The sequence below is a fragment of the Peromyscus leucopus genome, chromosome 1 (genome assembly GCF_004664715.2).
Source record: "Peromyscus leucopus breed LL Stock chromosome 1, UCI_PerLeu_2.1, whole genome shotgun sequence".
NCBI classification, from domain to species: domain Eukaryota; kingdom Metazoa; phylum Chordata; class Mammalia; order Rodentia; family Cricetidae; genus Peromyscus; species Peromyscus leucopus.
The window spans coordinates 56,784,993-56,801,390 of NC_051063.1; the positions used below are offsets into that span (position 1 = coordinate 56,784,993).

The window sequence follows — 16,398 nt, forward strand, 5'->3', positions numbered from 1 at the left end:
TGAGTTTGAGGCCAGCCTGGGCTACAGAGTGAGTTCCAGGGAAGGCTCCAAAGCTACACAGAGAAACCCTGTCTCAAAAAACAAAACAAAACAAAAAAAAAGAAAGAAAGAAAAACGGGTATGCCAAATTTGCACTCAAGCCTGGCGTGGACGTGCACGCCTGAAATCCCAGCGACTCTCAGCACACGGGAGGTTGAAACAGAGGGACTACGGTGGGTTCGAGACCAGCCAGGGCTACCTAACAAGTAGCAGGCCAACAAGAGTTATATATCCCCTATCTTAAAAAGAAAAAAAAAAAGAAAACAAAAAAACAGCACTCAATTTCACGGGGTTCACAGGCACGAATTCATAAAGCGTTCCTTAGCAGTCCAGAGCGTAGGTTAAAAAGGCCCAACCCGCCAATCCAGGGAACGTGGGACGACGGTAGCGTTCGCTGGAAATACTGGTTTATTGGGGTTGCAGGGCTAGGCCTTCGGAGCTGGTTTCTTCATGAAAAAAAAAAACATGCGGGATCTTCCAACGTAGGGTGGAACCCCGGCCCCGGGGAGCCTACAAGGACATCACTGGAGAGGGGCCCGCCACGGAGAGACTGGAGGCACAGAGCGCCACGAGGCTACCAGAGGAGAAGGGAGAGGAGGCAGGGAAGGAGCCGCTAGCTCCGGGGATGGTGGCTTAGTAAGATTCTAAGGTTCTGAGCCGGGCGGTGGTGGCGCATGCCTTTAATCCCAGCACTCGGGAGGCAGAGCCAGGCGGATCTCTGTGAGTTCGAGGCCAGCCTGGGCTACAGAGTGAGATCCAGGAAAGGTGCAAAGCTACGCAGAGAAACCCTGTCTCGAAAAAAAAAAAAAAAAAAAAAAAAAAAAAAAAAAAAAAAAAAAAGATTCCAAAGTTCTTACAGCCCGAGAACCGCCGTCCGACCGAGGGAGATCATGTGGACTCCGCAGCCTCTGCAGGCGCACATGCGCAGAGCCGCCGGGAACGCCCAGTCTCAGTCTCTCCCATGAGCCTCTGGAGGTTCCCAGGCAGGCCCCGGAAACAGCCGCTCTTAGTTTCCGGCAACAGGACCGCGGCGGTCGCGCGACCCGGAAGCGTTCCCATTTTGCGTCGTCTGGGCTCGGGTGGCGGCCCGGCTCCGGACGGACGCACTAACCATGGGGTCGTCAAAGAAGCACCGCGGCGAGAAGGAGGCGGCCGGGACGACGGCGGCGGCCGGTACCGGGGGCGCCACCGAGCAGCCGCCGCGGCACCGAGAGCACAAGAAGCACAAACACCGGAGCAGCGGCGGCGGGAGCGGCGGCGGCGAACGACGGAAGCGGAGCCGCGAGCGCGGGGCCGATCGCGGGAGCGGGAGGCGCGGGGCCGAAGCCGAGGCCCGCGGCGGGGCCCACGGCCGCGAACGCAGTCAAGCGGAGCCCTCGGAGCGGCGCGTGAAGAGGGAGAAGCGCGATGACGGCTACGAGGCCGGTGAGGGCGGGGCGGGGCAGGGTCTTGGGGGCGCGGGGCGGAGGGTGCAGAGTGACCTCGGGGGCCTCTTGCCGCCTGTGCTAAAGATCTCCTCCGGCTGTTGGGGATTGAGGACGGACTCCCCACGTTCAGCTTCATGAAGTCTGGGGTCAGCTGTTTCCGTCTGGCCCTTCCCAGTAAAAGCGGTGGGTGGGTGACTGAGGGAGTTCCGAGCGTGCACCGACAGCGACGAGAGAAATCTGACATTGGGCGAGTCGTCTTGGGCTCGTGGTAGCGTCGTGCAGCGGTGACATTCGCTCGGGTCTGAACACCAAGGCCCCTGTGCTGTAAGCCCTGCTGAGAAATTTGGGCTTTATAATGAAGGTGGTAGGGAACCAAGGATTTGAGTAGGGAAGCGCGTTGATTTACTTCTTATTTTAAGAAGGTCACTGGGTTGAGAGCTCGTCAAAAATAGGACTAGAGACCCAGAGATCGGGAGAGAGGTCAACCCAACCAGGCGAGGACTGATAGTATGCATATTTCTCCGTGCAATGGGGTGGAGAGAAATGGACATGATTGAATGGGTGTTTAGGAAGTGGAATGAACAAAATTGAGTGCCTGGGCTGAGGATGGGAGGGATGAGGAATAGGGAATGACTCCTTGAGTTTTGGCCTTATCGGCCCGGTGAAATGGTGTTCCTCTGTTGAAATTGCACTAAGAAGATTAGCACATTGGAGGCAAGGGAGAATCACAGTTTGGGAGAGCTTTGTGGTTTGTGTGCGTGGGAAAACCTACAGTTTAAGTGGAATAGAGTGATTGGGGCTAGTGTGTATTCAGGAAACCGAAGAAGTGTCCTAGAATGTGTGGAGTGAGAACTAGGGTCAGAAGTAGAGCTTGAGGAATACCAGTAGCTCAGTTGTGGGCAGAGGAACATCCTCAAAAAATAGAGTAGACAAAAGGCGGGAAAACCACAGTTGGGTCATAGGATCTGTGCAAAGAGATAATTGCTGAGAAGATGGAGTAATTAACAGTGTCACATACCACAGGGCATCAAGGAAAAACCAGAACTTTTTTTTTCGAGACAGGGTTTCTCTATGTAGCTTTGTGCCTTTCCTGGAACTCACTTTGTAGACCAGGCTGGCCTCGAACTCACAGAGATCCGCCTGCCTCTGCCTCCTGAGTGCTGGGATTAAAGGAGTGCGCCACCACCGCCCAGCAAAACCCAGAACTTTTAAACAAAGGATTGTTTTTAGTGTATGTAGTGGAGTGTTTTACCTTCATGTGTAAATATACACCTTGAGCATGCCTGGTGCCTCTGGAGGTCAGAAGAGGCCATTGGGTCCTCTGGAACTGAGTTAGATGGTTGTGAGCTGCCATATAGATTGTGGGAACCAAACCTGGGTCCTCTATAAGAACAGCAAGTGCTCTTATCCACTGAGACATCTCTCCAGCCCTCAAATTGAAACTTTTTGAAAATAATCTGCTAATTGGAAAAAGGGAGACTTGGGCTTCAGAGTTCATTTAGAAAATGGGGTCCAGAGCCTAGGTGGAGGAGGAAGGGACCTGTTGGGTTTAAAGAACAGAAGATGAGCTGTGTGTAGTGTGTGTCAGGGCGACTTGGGTGTCCTGGTGGTGTCTTCCTCTGTATGGTGTTTGTTGAAGTTCTCTCCTGTTTGGGGGGTAGAGCAGGTCCAGAGTGCGTATTTACTTACGTTCACGACATCTGGCATGGAACACACACTAGTAAGTGTTCCTTGACTGCACACACTGCTGTGAGCAGAAAGTACCAGGGATGACAAACCGTGCTGTGCAGTTAGTTTTAATTCTGGTCAGTAATTGACCAGGGCTTCATGGAGGAGGCGATGTTTGATCTTTGATAGAACTGTCTGAGGACTAGCAGAAGGGACAGTGGAGGCTGAAGGTGGGGTGTGAGATTTGGAATGGCCCAGTGAGGGATGCAGAAGAGGAATTGCTTGGGTCAGAAAGAAGGGTATTGAAAGAGGCAGCGTTGACAGCCAAGGGCCTGGGTAGCAGCTGCTGGGGAGCTGGGGGAGGGGAAAGAAGGCTGCTGTTTTCGGGTGTCACTTGCCCAAGTGCTGGTGAGGGGCCCTTGTCTTCCACCTTGCAGCTGGAGCCCACAGTGTTGCTTCTTGGTCCCCTAAGCCATGCTTCTTATTGTTCTAGCTGCCAGCTCCAAAACCAGCTCTGGAGATGCCTCATCACTCAGCATCGAGGAGACCAAGTGAGTAGCCCTTATGCTGTCCTATTTTTCCTCTGAGACTGGTTGCACCTGGGGCTGTCACCCACAGAAACTTTCCCCTCTAAATGGACCAATTAGAGTTGGAATGGCCAGCCAGCCAAGGGAGCTACAGTGGAGGAAATTGAGACCCGGGATGAAGGATGGACTTCCCTTGCTAGGCATTCCCTGATCTAGAAGCCGGTGTCTTCATGCCCTGGGCTGCTGGCATCAGGCCTGTGCGTGTGGCCCTTAGGACCACTCGTTCTCAGCTTGTCTCCCTCCTGCCGATCTATAAATGCCCTGTTACCCCATTTCTTAGGTAAACCCTAATACTTCTATCCCTTGTCTTCAGTAAACTCCGCGCAAAGTTGGGGCTGAAACCCTTGGAGGTCAATGCTGTCAAGAAAGGTGAGTGTGAGGCTGGGCTGGGCACGTAAGTGGGAAGACAGTGGGGTTAGCTAGCAGAGACAACTCCATTTAGTAGCCTGATGTGTGTTTTCTCAAAGGGCCAAGACTCTTCTTTGTGTCTTAGTGGGGATCTGAGATGGGCTTTTCCTGTGTGGCCTCGGCACCTTCACCCTGGCTTTAGACAGGCTAAGGGATATGCACAGTGCTGTAGGCTGTTGCTTTCTTTTTTTAAAACAAACATGCAAAAAACAAACAAACAAAAAACCCATGCACACCAAAAAACAAACTGACAAAAAACCCCACATGACTTGAGAAGCTTTGGGAGGCATAGAGGGCGGGTTCCCGCCATACCACGTGGAGGGACAAAAGTGGGGGGCTAGGGTGAGGTAGGAATAGGGAGATGAAAGTTCTTCCCCCTCTCCGGCCCCTTCTGGCCCCTGGGCTGGAAGGGGCAGGGTGAGTGGCTCCCTCCTCTCCCCACCAGCCATGGGCAAGCATAGCCTTACGTCTGGGCCCCCCTTCCAGAGGCGGGCACCAAGGAGGAGCCCGTGGCAGCTGATGTCATCAACCCCATGGCCTTGCGACAGCGTGAAGAACTACGGGAGAAGCTGGCAGCGGCCAAGGAAAAGCGTTTGCTGAACCAAAAATTGGGGTGAGGGTTTTTTGGCCAATCAGGGAGACGCTCTTCATTGTTTCCTTGCCCTGGGTCAGGCCGGGCGAGCACATCTGGGCTCCTCCTGAGTGTCCTCCCTCCTCAGGAAAATCAAGACTTTGGGAGAGGACGACCCGTGGCTGGATGACACTGCAGCCTGGATTGAGAGGAGCCGGCAGCTGCAGAAAGAGAAGGACCTGGCAGAGAAGCGGGTGAGGACACCTGGCGTGTGGGCAGTTGCCGCGGTGCCCTGTGCTCGGGGGCCTTTGGGTTCTCCACAGTTCCGCTGCAAAAGCCTGTCCTTTTGCATAGCTACTTGGTAGAGTCTTGGGTGGTTTTGGTCACTGAGGATAAGGTCACTGGTCACCCTTCCTTTCCCCATAGGCCAAGCTACTAGAGGAGATGGACCAAGAGTTTGGCGTCAGCACTCTGGTGGAGGAGGAGTTTGAGCAGAGGCGACAGGTGAAGCTGCAGCATCCAGAGACGATCGGGTGGACACTGTGGCCTTGATGTGGGCATCCCAGGGTTGGGTGTGTTCTGGCTTCTGACTTGGTGGATTTTTTGCCTATAGGACCTCTATAGTGCCCGGGACTTGCAAGGCCTCACTGTGGAACATGCCATCGATTCCTTTCGAGAAGGGGAGACTGTGGTTCTCACCCTCAAGGACAAAGGTGAGCTGAGCTGGTTACTCCTGTGGGGTGAGGACACTGGTGAGCTGGGCGGGTGGGAGCTGTCCCGTCTCTGCTCTGTTGCAGGAGTACTACAGGAGGGGGAGGATGTGCTGGTGAATGTGAACATGGTGGACAAGGAGCGGGCGGACAAGAATGTGGAGCTTCGGAAGAAGAAGCCGGACTACCTGCCCTATGCGGAAGATGAGAGTGTTGATGATTTGGCACAGGTTTGCTTGTGGGGCGGCTGCTGGGGCAGGTGGTGTGTGGTGCTAAGAAATCTACAGTTCCATGGCTTCCCAAGAGTTGGCCTAGGTCCCAGCCACCCTCTTGTCTTGCAGCAAAAACCCCGCTCTATCCTGGCCAAATATGATGAGGAGCTGGAGGGCGAGCGACCACATTCCTTCCGTTTGGAGCAAGGTGGCATGGCTGATGGACTGAGGGAGCGCGAGCTAGAAGAGATCCGGGCCAAGCTACGGCTGCAGGCTCAGTCTCTGAGCTCTGTAGGGCCCCGGCTTGCCTCTGAGTACCTAAGTCCTGAAGAGATGGTGAGCCTCTCTTTGCCTTGTGCTAGGACAGTTGTGCCTCCTCTGGTCACAAGCTGCCCACGTGAGCTTGGGAGGGAAGCTGAGTGTTGGCATAGTACACTTGTTCCTGGGTGAGCTGTAAATGGCAGCCCAAGGAAGTGCTAGTGTTAATGAACAGGGACCATTGAACAGATGGGCCTGTGTTTATGTTCCAGTTCTGTCCCCAAAGCAGCTTGTTCCTTGGGTGAGTCACTTAACAGCCTGGGGCACCCATGTGGAACGATGATTCTAGCAGCCACCTTCGGAGGCTTGCTGTGAGGAATAATAGGAACATGGAGGTAGTTGTGGTCTGGGAGTTGGGGGCCTGCGTGCCCCATCCCACTCCTCTGTGCTCCTCTCTGAAGGTGACCTTCAAAAAGACCAAGCGGAGGGTGAAGAAAATCCGAAAGAAGGAGAAGGAGGTGGTCATGCGGGCAGATGACTTGCTGCCTCTTGGGGACCAGACTCAGGATGGGGACTTCGGATCCAGGTGTGCTTGAACACATTGGTGGGTATGAGGGTTGCGCCAGCCTAAAGGAACACCATTCACTGAAGGTATGCCATTCTCCTAGGCTTCGGGGCCGGGGTCGGCGTCGAGTTCCTGAGGTGGAGGAGGAGGCCCTGGAGGATGAGGAGAAGGACCCTGTGGCTCAGCCCCCACCATCAGATGATACTCGAGTAGAGAACATGGATATCAGTGACGAAGGTTCGGGGTTGGCTCACGGGGAGCGGGGTGGGCCTGTGGGCCAAGGAGGTTGAGTGAGCAGGTGTCCTCCATGTTTCCACCAGAGGATGGAGGAGCCCTTCCCTCAGGGTCCCCAGAGGTGCTGGAAGAAGATGAAGCAGAGCTGGAGCTGCAGAAGCAACTGGAGAAGGGGCGCCGTCTGCGGCAGCTGCAGCAACTCCAGCAGCTTCGAGACAGCGGCGAGAAGGTGAGGCTGGGCATGCAAGTTGACGTGTTTTTTGGGACCTGTCCCCGTGAGCTTGGGAACCTGTCATTACAGGCAGCACTCACATCCCTTAGGAGTCTCCTGTGTTTACATTTGGTTAGGACCAGATTTCTGGATTTCATTGGTAACTCCAATGTGGTACTGATTCCATGGCTAGTAGGGAGCCATTGGTGGGTTTGGACAGAGTGAACCTACAGAGATTAGAGGGGACACAGTTGGAAGATCCATTGTGGGTTGTAGGAATAGCTTGTTTATTGCCACCAGGGAGGATCTGTGGGTTCTTGAGTCTTTGTGGTATCACCCCAGAAACTTGGGGTCTGCCCACAGCCACTCCCTCCCCTAGGTGGTGGAGATTGTAAAGAAGCTGGAGTCTCGCCAGCGTGGCTGGGAGGAGGAAGAGGACCCTGAGCGGAAAGGGGCCATCGTGTTCAATGCCACTTCCGAATTCTGCCGCACGCTGGGGGAGATCCCCACCTATGGATTGGCTGGCAACCGGGAGGAGCAGGAGGAGCTCATGGTGGGTCCCACTGTTCCCCTGGCCTGCTATCTTTAGAGTGGTACCTTCTGGTTCAATGCTCAAAGGTCTCAGGGGAGGGCTGGGGCTGCCCATCCTGACCCTGACTTCTGGTCCCAGGACTTTGAAAGGGATGAAGAGCGTTCGGCCAATGGTGGTTCTGAATCAGATGGGGAAGAGAACCTTGGCTGGAGCACCGTCAACCTGGATGAGGAGAAGCAGCAACAGGATGTGAGCACTGATGGGTTGTGGGCTGGGGACCCAAGCTAGTTGTCCAGTGTCCCAGAGCCTCCACCCACGTGGGAGGGGCACTAAACCTCCACGAGCCAGCTGGAGAGTCAGTTAAACTGGTCTAGCCTGGCACCTGATGGGGATGGCCACTGGGTAGAAGAGATGGGGTAACCTGCTCACGCTTCCTTCTTCCTCCACCCCACATTTCCCCCTCTAGTTCTCTGCTTCCTCTACCACCATCCTGGATGAGGAGCCCATCGTGAACAGAGGGCTGGCTGCTGCCCTGCTCCTGTGTCAGAACAAAGGTGGGGCCAGGCTGGGAGCCTTGGCAGTCTGGGTGCTGTAGCAGGGGAGGGCTGGTAGGTGACTGGGTACAGCATGGCGTCCTTGGCCCTGCAATGCTGCCTCTTCCTCCTCTCAGACTCAGGAGGAGCACCTGTTCCTCTTCTGTGCCCTCAGGGCTCTGAGTCCTTGAAGAAGTGTGCTGAGCTAAACAAATAACCCTGGGGTCCAGATCCCAGCTGTGCTGTCCCCTTGGGGAGGTGCCCGTCTCTCGTGTCTGTTTTCTTGGTCTGTAAACCAGACATGGCATGTTTACATCTGAGCAGGGCTCTGAGGGACCCTTAGCCCTCATGAAGCTGGGGCCCCGCCTACTCTCCTCGGACTGTCTTGGGCTGTCTGCCTGAGGCAAAGAAGATAACCCCTGGGTATCACAACGTCTCTGTCCTCAGGACTGCTGGAGACCACAGTACAAAAGGTCGCCCGGGTGAAGGCTCCCAATAAGTCTCTTCCCTCAGCTGTGTACTGCATCGAGGACAAGATGTGAGTCTGGCAGTGAGGGCAGGAAGCAGGGGCACGTGTGACCAGGCCTGGGAACATGAAGCAGTAGACAGCAGGCAGCTCACATTGAGCCCTCTGCCTTGATCTAGGGCCGTCGATGATAAGTACAGCCGGCGGGAGGAGTACAGGGGCTTCACCCAGGACTTCAAGGAGAAGGACGGCTACAAGCCTGATGTGAAGATTGAGTATGTGGACGAGACGGCAGGAAACTGACGCCCAAGGAGGTGAGCAACGTGCTGTGAAGATGGGGCCAGGTCAAGGATGACTAAGTCAGGATGCAGCCAGACCCCCTCCCCCCAGCAAGGCAGAACAGCACTACACGGGCCTTACTGCCTACCAGCGGGGCCTTGTGAGGTGACAGAACCCTGCCTCTATTGCTGACGGTGGTGGGCACAGCACAGCCATCTCCACAGGCTGTCAGGAAGGCCTAACACCGTGCTGCCCGCCGTACCTGAGGCCCAGCCTGAGGGGAGCCAGCTCCAAAAAGCAGGGCTCATGTGGATTCCTAGCACTCAGGTTGCACACAACCCATATATGGTTCCCAAGTCTGGGTCCGTGTCCCATCCTCTGCCCTTCTTCTTTTAAATTTTATTTACATTTTATGTATGAGTGCTCCGCATGTATACCTATGTGCTGGAAAAGGGCATCAGATTTTATTACATGCCGATGGTTGTGAGCCACCATGTGGTTGCTGGGAATTGAACTCAGGACCTCTGGAAGAACAACCAGTGTTCTTAACCTCTGAGCCATCTCTCCAGCCCCCTCTTCTCTTCCTATCCCTGTGGAGCCTAATCCTGGGTTGGGAGAATCAGCACTGCCAGTCACAGTTGCGAGGCTCCCAGTGGATGCGTGTGGCTCTGGTTTGGCCTGGCCTGGCCATTCTCATGCTCCATGCTCACGTTCTGTATCCCAGGCCTTCCGACAGCTGTCCCACCGCTTTCATGGGAAGGGTTCAGGCAAGATGAAGACTGAGCGGCGGATGAAGAAGCTGGATGAGGAGGCGGTGGGTCTCCGGAGGTGGGGGGTTCTGTATTTTTGGGTGCTGTGGGATGATATACTGGGCCTGCTCCCCTGTGCTGACCTACTCTGGCCCCACAGCTCCTGAAGAAGATGAGCTCCAGTGATACACCCCTGGGCACTGTGGCATTGCTCCAGGAGAAGCAGAAGGCCCAAAAGACACCATACATCGTGCTCAGTGGCAGCGGCAAGAGCATGAACGCGTGAGTAGGAGGCCGGGCTGGGGCTGGGGAGGAGCACTCCACCCCCCCTCCACCTCACACCCCTCTTTGCTCTCTTCTCCCTGCAGGAACACCATCACCAAATGAAGCCACCTTCCTCCCTGCCCTCCCAGATATGTTAAATAAAGTCCCCTCCTTATTTTTTCCTTCCTGGTCATGCTGTCTAAGATCAGACCTAGGAAGCAAGGCAGGCTGGGCCTCAGTTCCATGACCTGGCAAGTTATTGAACCTCTTCCAGCCTCAGAATTGCCATGTGAGCAGTCAGAGTGCCTGCTTCCTACTTGAGGCTTCAGTGAACCCATTCACATTCACTGATTATACAGGAGCAAGATGGGGCTGATCCTTGAGCCTGTGTGATTTGAAATCTGGTAGGTGAACAGAGGTGACGAGGGGGAAACCAGCCCATGCCCTTAAAGGACATTCCTCTGTAGGAGCTGACTCAGCTGGAACAGAAGCCCCGCCCCTCCACCTAATGGTATGTGGTCCCTGGCCACCTTAGCTGCACTTAGACTTGTGAGATACCCTCCCCCTTCTATGGATGGCCACAAGTGGCTACTTTGAGTCAGAAGATGGGTGCCCTGTTGTCACATACTGCAGATCATCCCACACGGGTCACTGAGGAATGTAACAAATCACTAGAAAAAAAATGAACTTTAACATGTAAGCAACAGACGAGAAACCCAGTTGCTTCTAAATGATACTGGGTGGTAGTTTCCCAAGCAAGAGGTCAGGTCAGTCTACTTTGACCTCTGGTTCTCATCTGTGTTCTCTTGACTGTTTTCTCAGGAAGGTGCCAGTGGATCTGGGGTGGGGGTGGGAGAGTGGGGGGAGCTGGAACGTTTCTCTTGGTCTGAGGTGTTTGTAGCATTTTAGTGTTGGCTGTCTGTGGCTATTGAGCAAAGCTTATTACACTTTTATTTTCAGAAAATTAGGTTGCTGTTGCTGTCACATCTTAGGGATAGGAAGGCCTAGGGGCTACCAAATACACTGGAGACCTGAGCTCCAGTGCAGACAGATCCCAGCTTTGCTGTGCAGCAGGTAGGTAAGGCTAACAACTTACCCTGGTACGTGGAACATTGTTCTAAGGGCCAGTGAGCCCCTGGCCTGACCGGGGTGGTCACTAACATCAAGGGACTGGCTTTGGCTTTTGAGTTTCATAGTTTACTGCTGTGTGACTTAGCTTAAGTTACTGAATCTTGGGTTCTGAGTTGCAAGGGGAAGGCATGATGTCTGACTCCTGCTCAGGCTTCATTGAGAAATCATTTATTACCTCTAGGCCTCTCCCAACATAGTTATCTCATGGAGAAGGCAGGGGTGTCCCCATCCAGATTTCATAGGTACATCTTAGCCTCAGGGTATGGTGAAGGAAACCCCAGGCCACAGGACACAAGTCCAGTGCCAGTTGTGCCTTTGCCTCTTGCTCTGGAGCCCTTGTCCCTTCAGGCCGTGCCTATATCCTGCTGAGGTCCCCAAAACATCCTTTAAGCCCAGAGGTCATCTTCCAGCCTGGTGCTCTGCCCTCAGCTTTGGCCCATCTGTCGCAGAGATTTACTATAGTACATGCCAATAGATGAATGTGACATTACCTGGGATCTCTTATGAGTTACCCCAGCATAAATGAAAACCAGGAGCAGAGACTGGACCCCTTCAGAGGTAGTTCTGAGGTCTATGGCCTTCACATACTCTACAGAGGGCCACTGAAAGGACAGGAGTGTGGAACAAGGTTTTAGTGGGGACACGCATAGCCACAGATGGTTCCTTAAGTCCCTTGCTTCTCGGTATGGGCACATTTAAACTGAAGAGACCATGCCTGCTCCTGCCCCATTCCACATGTACCCTGATGCATCTCTAGCTTTTAAACATGGAGGGAGGGCTGCCGCCCCCGCCTCAGTGAACACATTTCCTCTTCCTCAAAGTTGTAGGGGCTCCATTTCTTACTTTCTGTGCCTTGACTTAGGACCTGGCACTGATCAAGATGTCTAGATTGCTGTCCAATACACCAAAGGAAGCTGACCCTTTGACCCTGAGCCAAACCCCTTAAAGCCCCAAGTTTGCTGCATTCCACAACACCCTTTTGAAGAGAACTGTAGAGTTTCCTTTTCCCTCCCTGTCTGTTCCAAGGGTGCTTCCATGTCCTGTAAGCAAGTTTCCCCACAGATGTTCCTGCCCACTCACCAAGGCAGGTGGTGCTTTTTTTGCATTCCTAATGACCCCACCTCTGGAAGGTTGGCAGCAATACTTTGTGGGAACTGCCACTGTTGATACTAGGCCACACAGATTTTGAATGGCCTGAGGTGGCTTGGCTGTTCTTTATTGTAAGAGCAAGAAGACTTTGGGTTCTGCAACCAGCACAAAGCTGCCTTGCTGGGTGGATATGCTTATTGTGACCCCCTGCTTGTAGCTTCCACAGTGTTCACTGAAGAGTCACCAAAGACTGCTTGTACTATATCCCAGGAGTTGGGGGCCTGCAGTTGGAGCTGTCAGCACACAAGAGAACACTTCTCTTACAGGATTTCTAGAGTACACTGCTGAGGTCCAGTCTGAGTGGAGAACAAAAGTTTCTGGTGCATGGTCACTGGAACATCATTTATCCAGTGAGAACAAGGCAGATATTTTATAGAACCCCACTGAAGGCATTTATGAAAGGATTTCCCAGATGTTTTTCTTTATTAGAACTGGTGAACAGTCTATGTTAATTACTTTTTTTGCTGTGACCAAACACCTAGAGGATCCCTCTGTCTCCAATGCATTGCCTTCATATTCACATACTTCCACACAAACCCACCTGGATACACACAAATACCAATAAAGAGGCCGATAGAGGAATATAGGAATTGTATGGGGAAAAGAACAATTGAAAAATAAAAGGGGGCTGGAGAGATGGCTCAGCAGTTAAGAGCACATACTGCTCTAGAGGACGACCCAGGTTTGCTTCCTAGCCCTCACATGGCAGCTCACAACTGCCTAGAATTATAGCTGCAGGGGATACAATGCCTCTGGCTTCAGTGGGCACCTGCATAATATGCACATAACCCCACCACTACCACCACACATAATCTAACATATTAAAATGTAGAACTGAATAGTATTGTAAAATAAAATAATAATTTTAAAAAAAAGGAAAAAAACAAAAAACTTTTTGATACAGGGTCTCTACATAACCTTGGCTGTATTAGAACTCACTTTGTAGACTAGGCTGGCCTGGAACTCAGATCTGCCTGCTTCTGCCCCACCCCCCATATTGGTGCTAAAGGCATGTACCACTACACCCGGATAAAATAAAGTAATAAAAAGTTAGGCCGGGCAGGGGTGGTGCACGCCTTTAATCCCAGCACTCGGGAGGCAGAGGCAGGCGGATCTCTGTGAGTTCGAGGCCAGCCTGGTCTCCAAAGGAGTTCCAGGAAAGGCACAAAGCTACACAGAGAAACCCTGTCTGGAAAAACAAAAAAAAGTCGCAAAACAAAACAAAAACAATAAACCCCCACATAACTTTAATTTCAGCACTCGGGAGGCAAAGCAGATGGACATCTGTGAGTTCAAGGATAGTCTGGTCTACATAGAAAGTTCTCAGTAGGTAGACACTGATTTCATGTTCAAAGCTAGCCTAGGCTATATAGCAAGATGGCCTCAAAAAAAAAAAAAAAAAAAAAAAAAAACCAAAGCTGGGCAGTGGTGGCACATACCTTTACTCCAAGCACTTTGGTGGCAGAGGCAGGCAGATCTCTGAGTTCAAGGCCAGTCTGATCTAGACTGAGTTCCAGAATGGCCAGAGCTGCACAAAGAAACCCTGTCTAAAAACAAAAACCCAAAACAATAAAATATTAGAGAAGCTGAGGTGGTAACATAGTGGCAGGACACTTTTCTACAATGCACGAGGCTCTGGCATAAAACTAAGCATAAAAGGACCACTATAGGGCCAGGTGGCAGTGGCGCACGCCTCTAATCCCAATACTCAGGAGGTAGAGCCAGGCAATCTCTAAGTTCAAGGCCAGCCTGGTCTACAGAGTGAGATCCAGGACAGGCACCAAAACTACACAGAGAAACAAAAACAAAAACCCACTATAAAAACCACAATATATAACATGGTCTACACGCCTTTAATCCTAGCACTCAGGAGGCAAAAGTAAGCAGATATCTGAATTGGAGGCCAGCCTTGTCTACATAGAGAATTCCAGGATAGCCAGGGCTATGTAGAGACCCTGTCTCAAAAATACAAACAACCTATGCTACTTGGCAGAGTGCTTGCCTACCAAGCACAAAACCTCGGATTGGATCCCTGCACTCACAACACGGCCTGGCGGGTGCATGTGTGTTAACTCACAACTGGAGCAGAGGTGGGGTGGGAGTGCCTAGGCACATTGGTGGAGGGTGGAGGACAGCTTTCAGGAGTTGGTTCTCTCCTGCCATCTGGATCCTGGAGTTTGAACAAGGTCCTCAGGTTTGGCAACTGTGAGCCTGAGCTATTCCACTGGCCCCGCCATGAGGACTTCTAAAGGACACAACTAAGTTGATTCTAAAATTATGTAATGAGGAAATGAGAGATGGCCTCAGGATGTAGAGTGGGGGAACTGTGAGGCATCAAGTGTACTGCAAAATGTGTGGTACAAAGACCACAGGGCAGATTTCCTCAAAGTCTGAGTCCAGACTGGTGGTAATGTCCTGATCCACTGGTCTCACCTTCCCAAGGGTTAGAGATCGTGCCACCCTGGTTAGGAAGGTTTTTGTTTTGTTTTTTGCTTTTCTGAGACAGGATTTCTTTATGTAGCCCTGGCTGTCCTGGAACTTGTAAATCAAGTTGGCCTGTAACTCACAGAGGTACAAGTTCTCTGCCTCCCCTCCCAAATGCTGTAATCAAAGACGTGCTGTGATAACGTTTTCTTTTTTTTTGAACAGGATCTCAGTATGTAGCTCTGGTTGGCCTAGAACTCAAGAGATCTGCCTCCCTCTGCCTTCTAAGTACTGAGATTAGAATTAAAGGTGTGGCGGGCGGTGGTGGCGCATGCCTTTAATCCCAGCACTCAGGAAGGCAGAGGCAGGAGGATCTCTGTGAGTTCGAGGCCAGCCTGGGCTACCAAGTGATTCCAGGAAAGGCGCAAAGCTACAGAGAAATCTTGTCTCGAAAAACCAAAAAAAAAAAAAAAAAATTAAAGGTGTGAACCAACAATACCTTTCTGAATATGAATTTTTAAAAAGGCATTACCAATGAGGAAACAATGAGCCATTCAGTGAATGAGATAGGCACAAGTGGATCTTTCTCTAGTTAAAAAAAAGTTAGGTCTCTCCTTCCTATAAATGACAGATTTTAAAAAGCTGTGATGAAGTTTAGAACACCAATCCAAGTGCTAAAGGCCCTAGGTTCAATCCTTAGCACCAAAAAACAAAAAGCTCTTCATTAAAAAATTTCAAAGAAGTTAAGATAGATTATCTTTAACCCATCTGTTTTATTTTTCCATGTATATACATCTATATTTTATACATGTGTATACCCAAGTATACATTTAGTATCACAAAAAACATGAAGAATGGATAAATGAGAGCTGGGGGAGGGTGTGGCCACAAGATTTCCTGTTCAGAAATGAGATTCTATATATCATATCTGAGGCCAATACACCTCCCATAATGACCATATCCCCCCACCAACCAATCACCAATTCACAACAGAAAAAAATCCCTCAGAAAACAAAAGGAAGGCTCCAAAGTAGAAGTCCCATAGCTCACAATGAAAATAAGCACACAAGCACATTAGGAGTTGGCAACAGAGCCAAACAGCTCTACTGTGGAATGAAGCAAATGACCAGCAAAGGAAAGACTAAGCTGGGAGGCCAATCTTCAGGAAGATTCGGCATGGCTATGTTAATGCTAGCAGTGTACAGGCAGAAGCAAATCCAAGAAGTGAGAGGATAGCCGGGTGGTGGTGGTGACGATGACACACGCCTTTAATCCCAGCACTCAGGAGGCAGAGCCAGGCGGATCTCTGTGAGTTCGAGGCCAGCCTGGGCTACCAAGTGAGTTCCAGGAAAGGCGCAAAGCTACACAGAGAAACCCTGTCTCAAAAAAACCAAAAAAAAAAAAAAAAAAAAAAAAAAGTGAGAGGATGGTTTATAGAAGCTTGCATAGTTTGCTGAGTGCCTAGGCCACTGAGGGATCTTTGAACTACAGTAACGGGGAGAACTATTTAAAAGTAAGTAAATGGGGCTGGAGGGATAGCTCAGCCGTTAAAGGCTAGGCTCACAACCAAAAATATAAAAGTAAGTAAATGATGCTGATGTACAAGGGATGGGGATCCTACAACAGCCTTTAGTAGAAGGTTAGTAGCCCAGCCAGGATAGTGTAATCCCAGCTCTTGGGAGTTGAGGCAGGACAGCCACTGAGTTGGTTAGCCTAGGCTACAGTGACTTTCCAAGCAAGCCTGTCCTATAGAGACCATCTCAAGAAAAGATTGTAAGATAGTGAATAACCTGAGATTAGCAAAATTCTAAGAAAACAGGAGATGGTAAGGATAGAGGTAACCTGACCACAGACACATTCTGGAGATGACAGGTGGCTAAGGTAAAGAGAGAGGTGCTCAGAGTGTTATTTATATGGCAGCAGGTAGTAAGCACTGTTGCAGTACAGGATAACTAGGAAGGAAGAAGGGAAACAGCTCACA

The 16,398-nt window shown here is 51.4% G+C and overlaps 1 protein-coding gene across 1 annotated transcript; it reads left to right on the plus strand.

Annotated features, from left to right (window-relative positions):
* Positions 1-1,065: 1,065 nt before the first annotated feature.
* On the plus strand, positions 1,066-9,895 carry Sart1 (spliceosome associated factor 1, recruiter of U4/U6.U5 tri-snRNP). The gene is given in 21 exon segments (XM_028892823.2): positions 1,066-1,464; positions 3,628-3,685; positions 4,035-4,090; positions 4,616-4,742; positions 4,849-4,954; positions 5,127-5,204; positions 5,314-5,413; positions 5,498-5,640; positions 5,752-5,958; positions 6,342-6,466; positions 6,549-6,682; positions 6,766-6,908; positions 7,270-7,443; positions 7,561-7,671; positions 7,889-7,976; positions 8,403-8,493; positions 8,601-8,707; positions 8,710-8,735; positions 9,425-9,514; positions 9,610-9,731; positions 9,818-9,895. Coding segments are annotated over 21 exon segments (2,418 nt in total). The 5' UTR covers positions 1,066-1,151; the 3' UTR covers positions 9,837-9,895.
* The last annotated feature ends 6,503 nt before the right edge of the window (positions 9,896-16,398 follow it).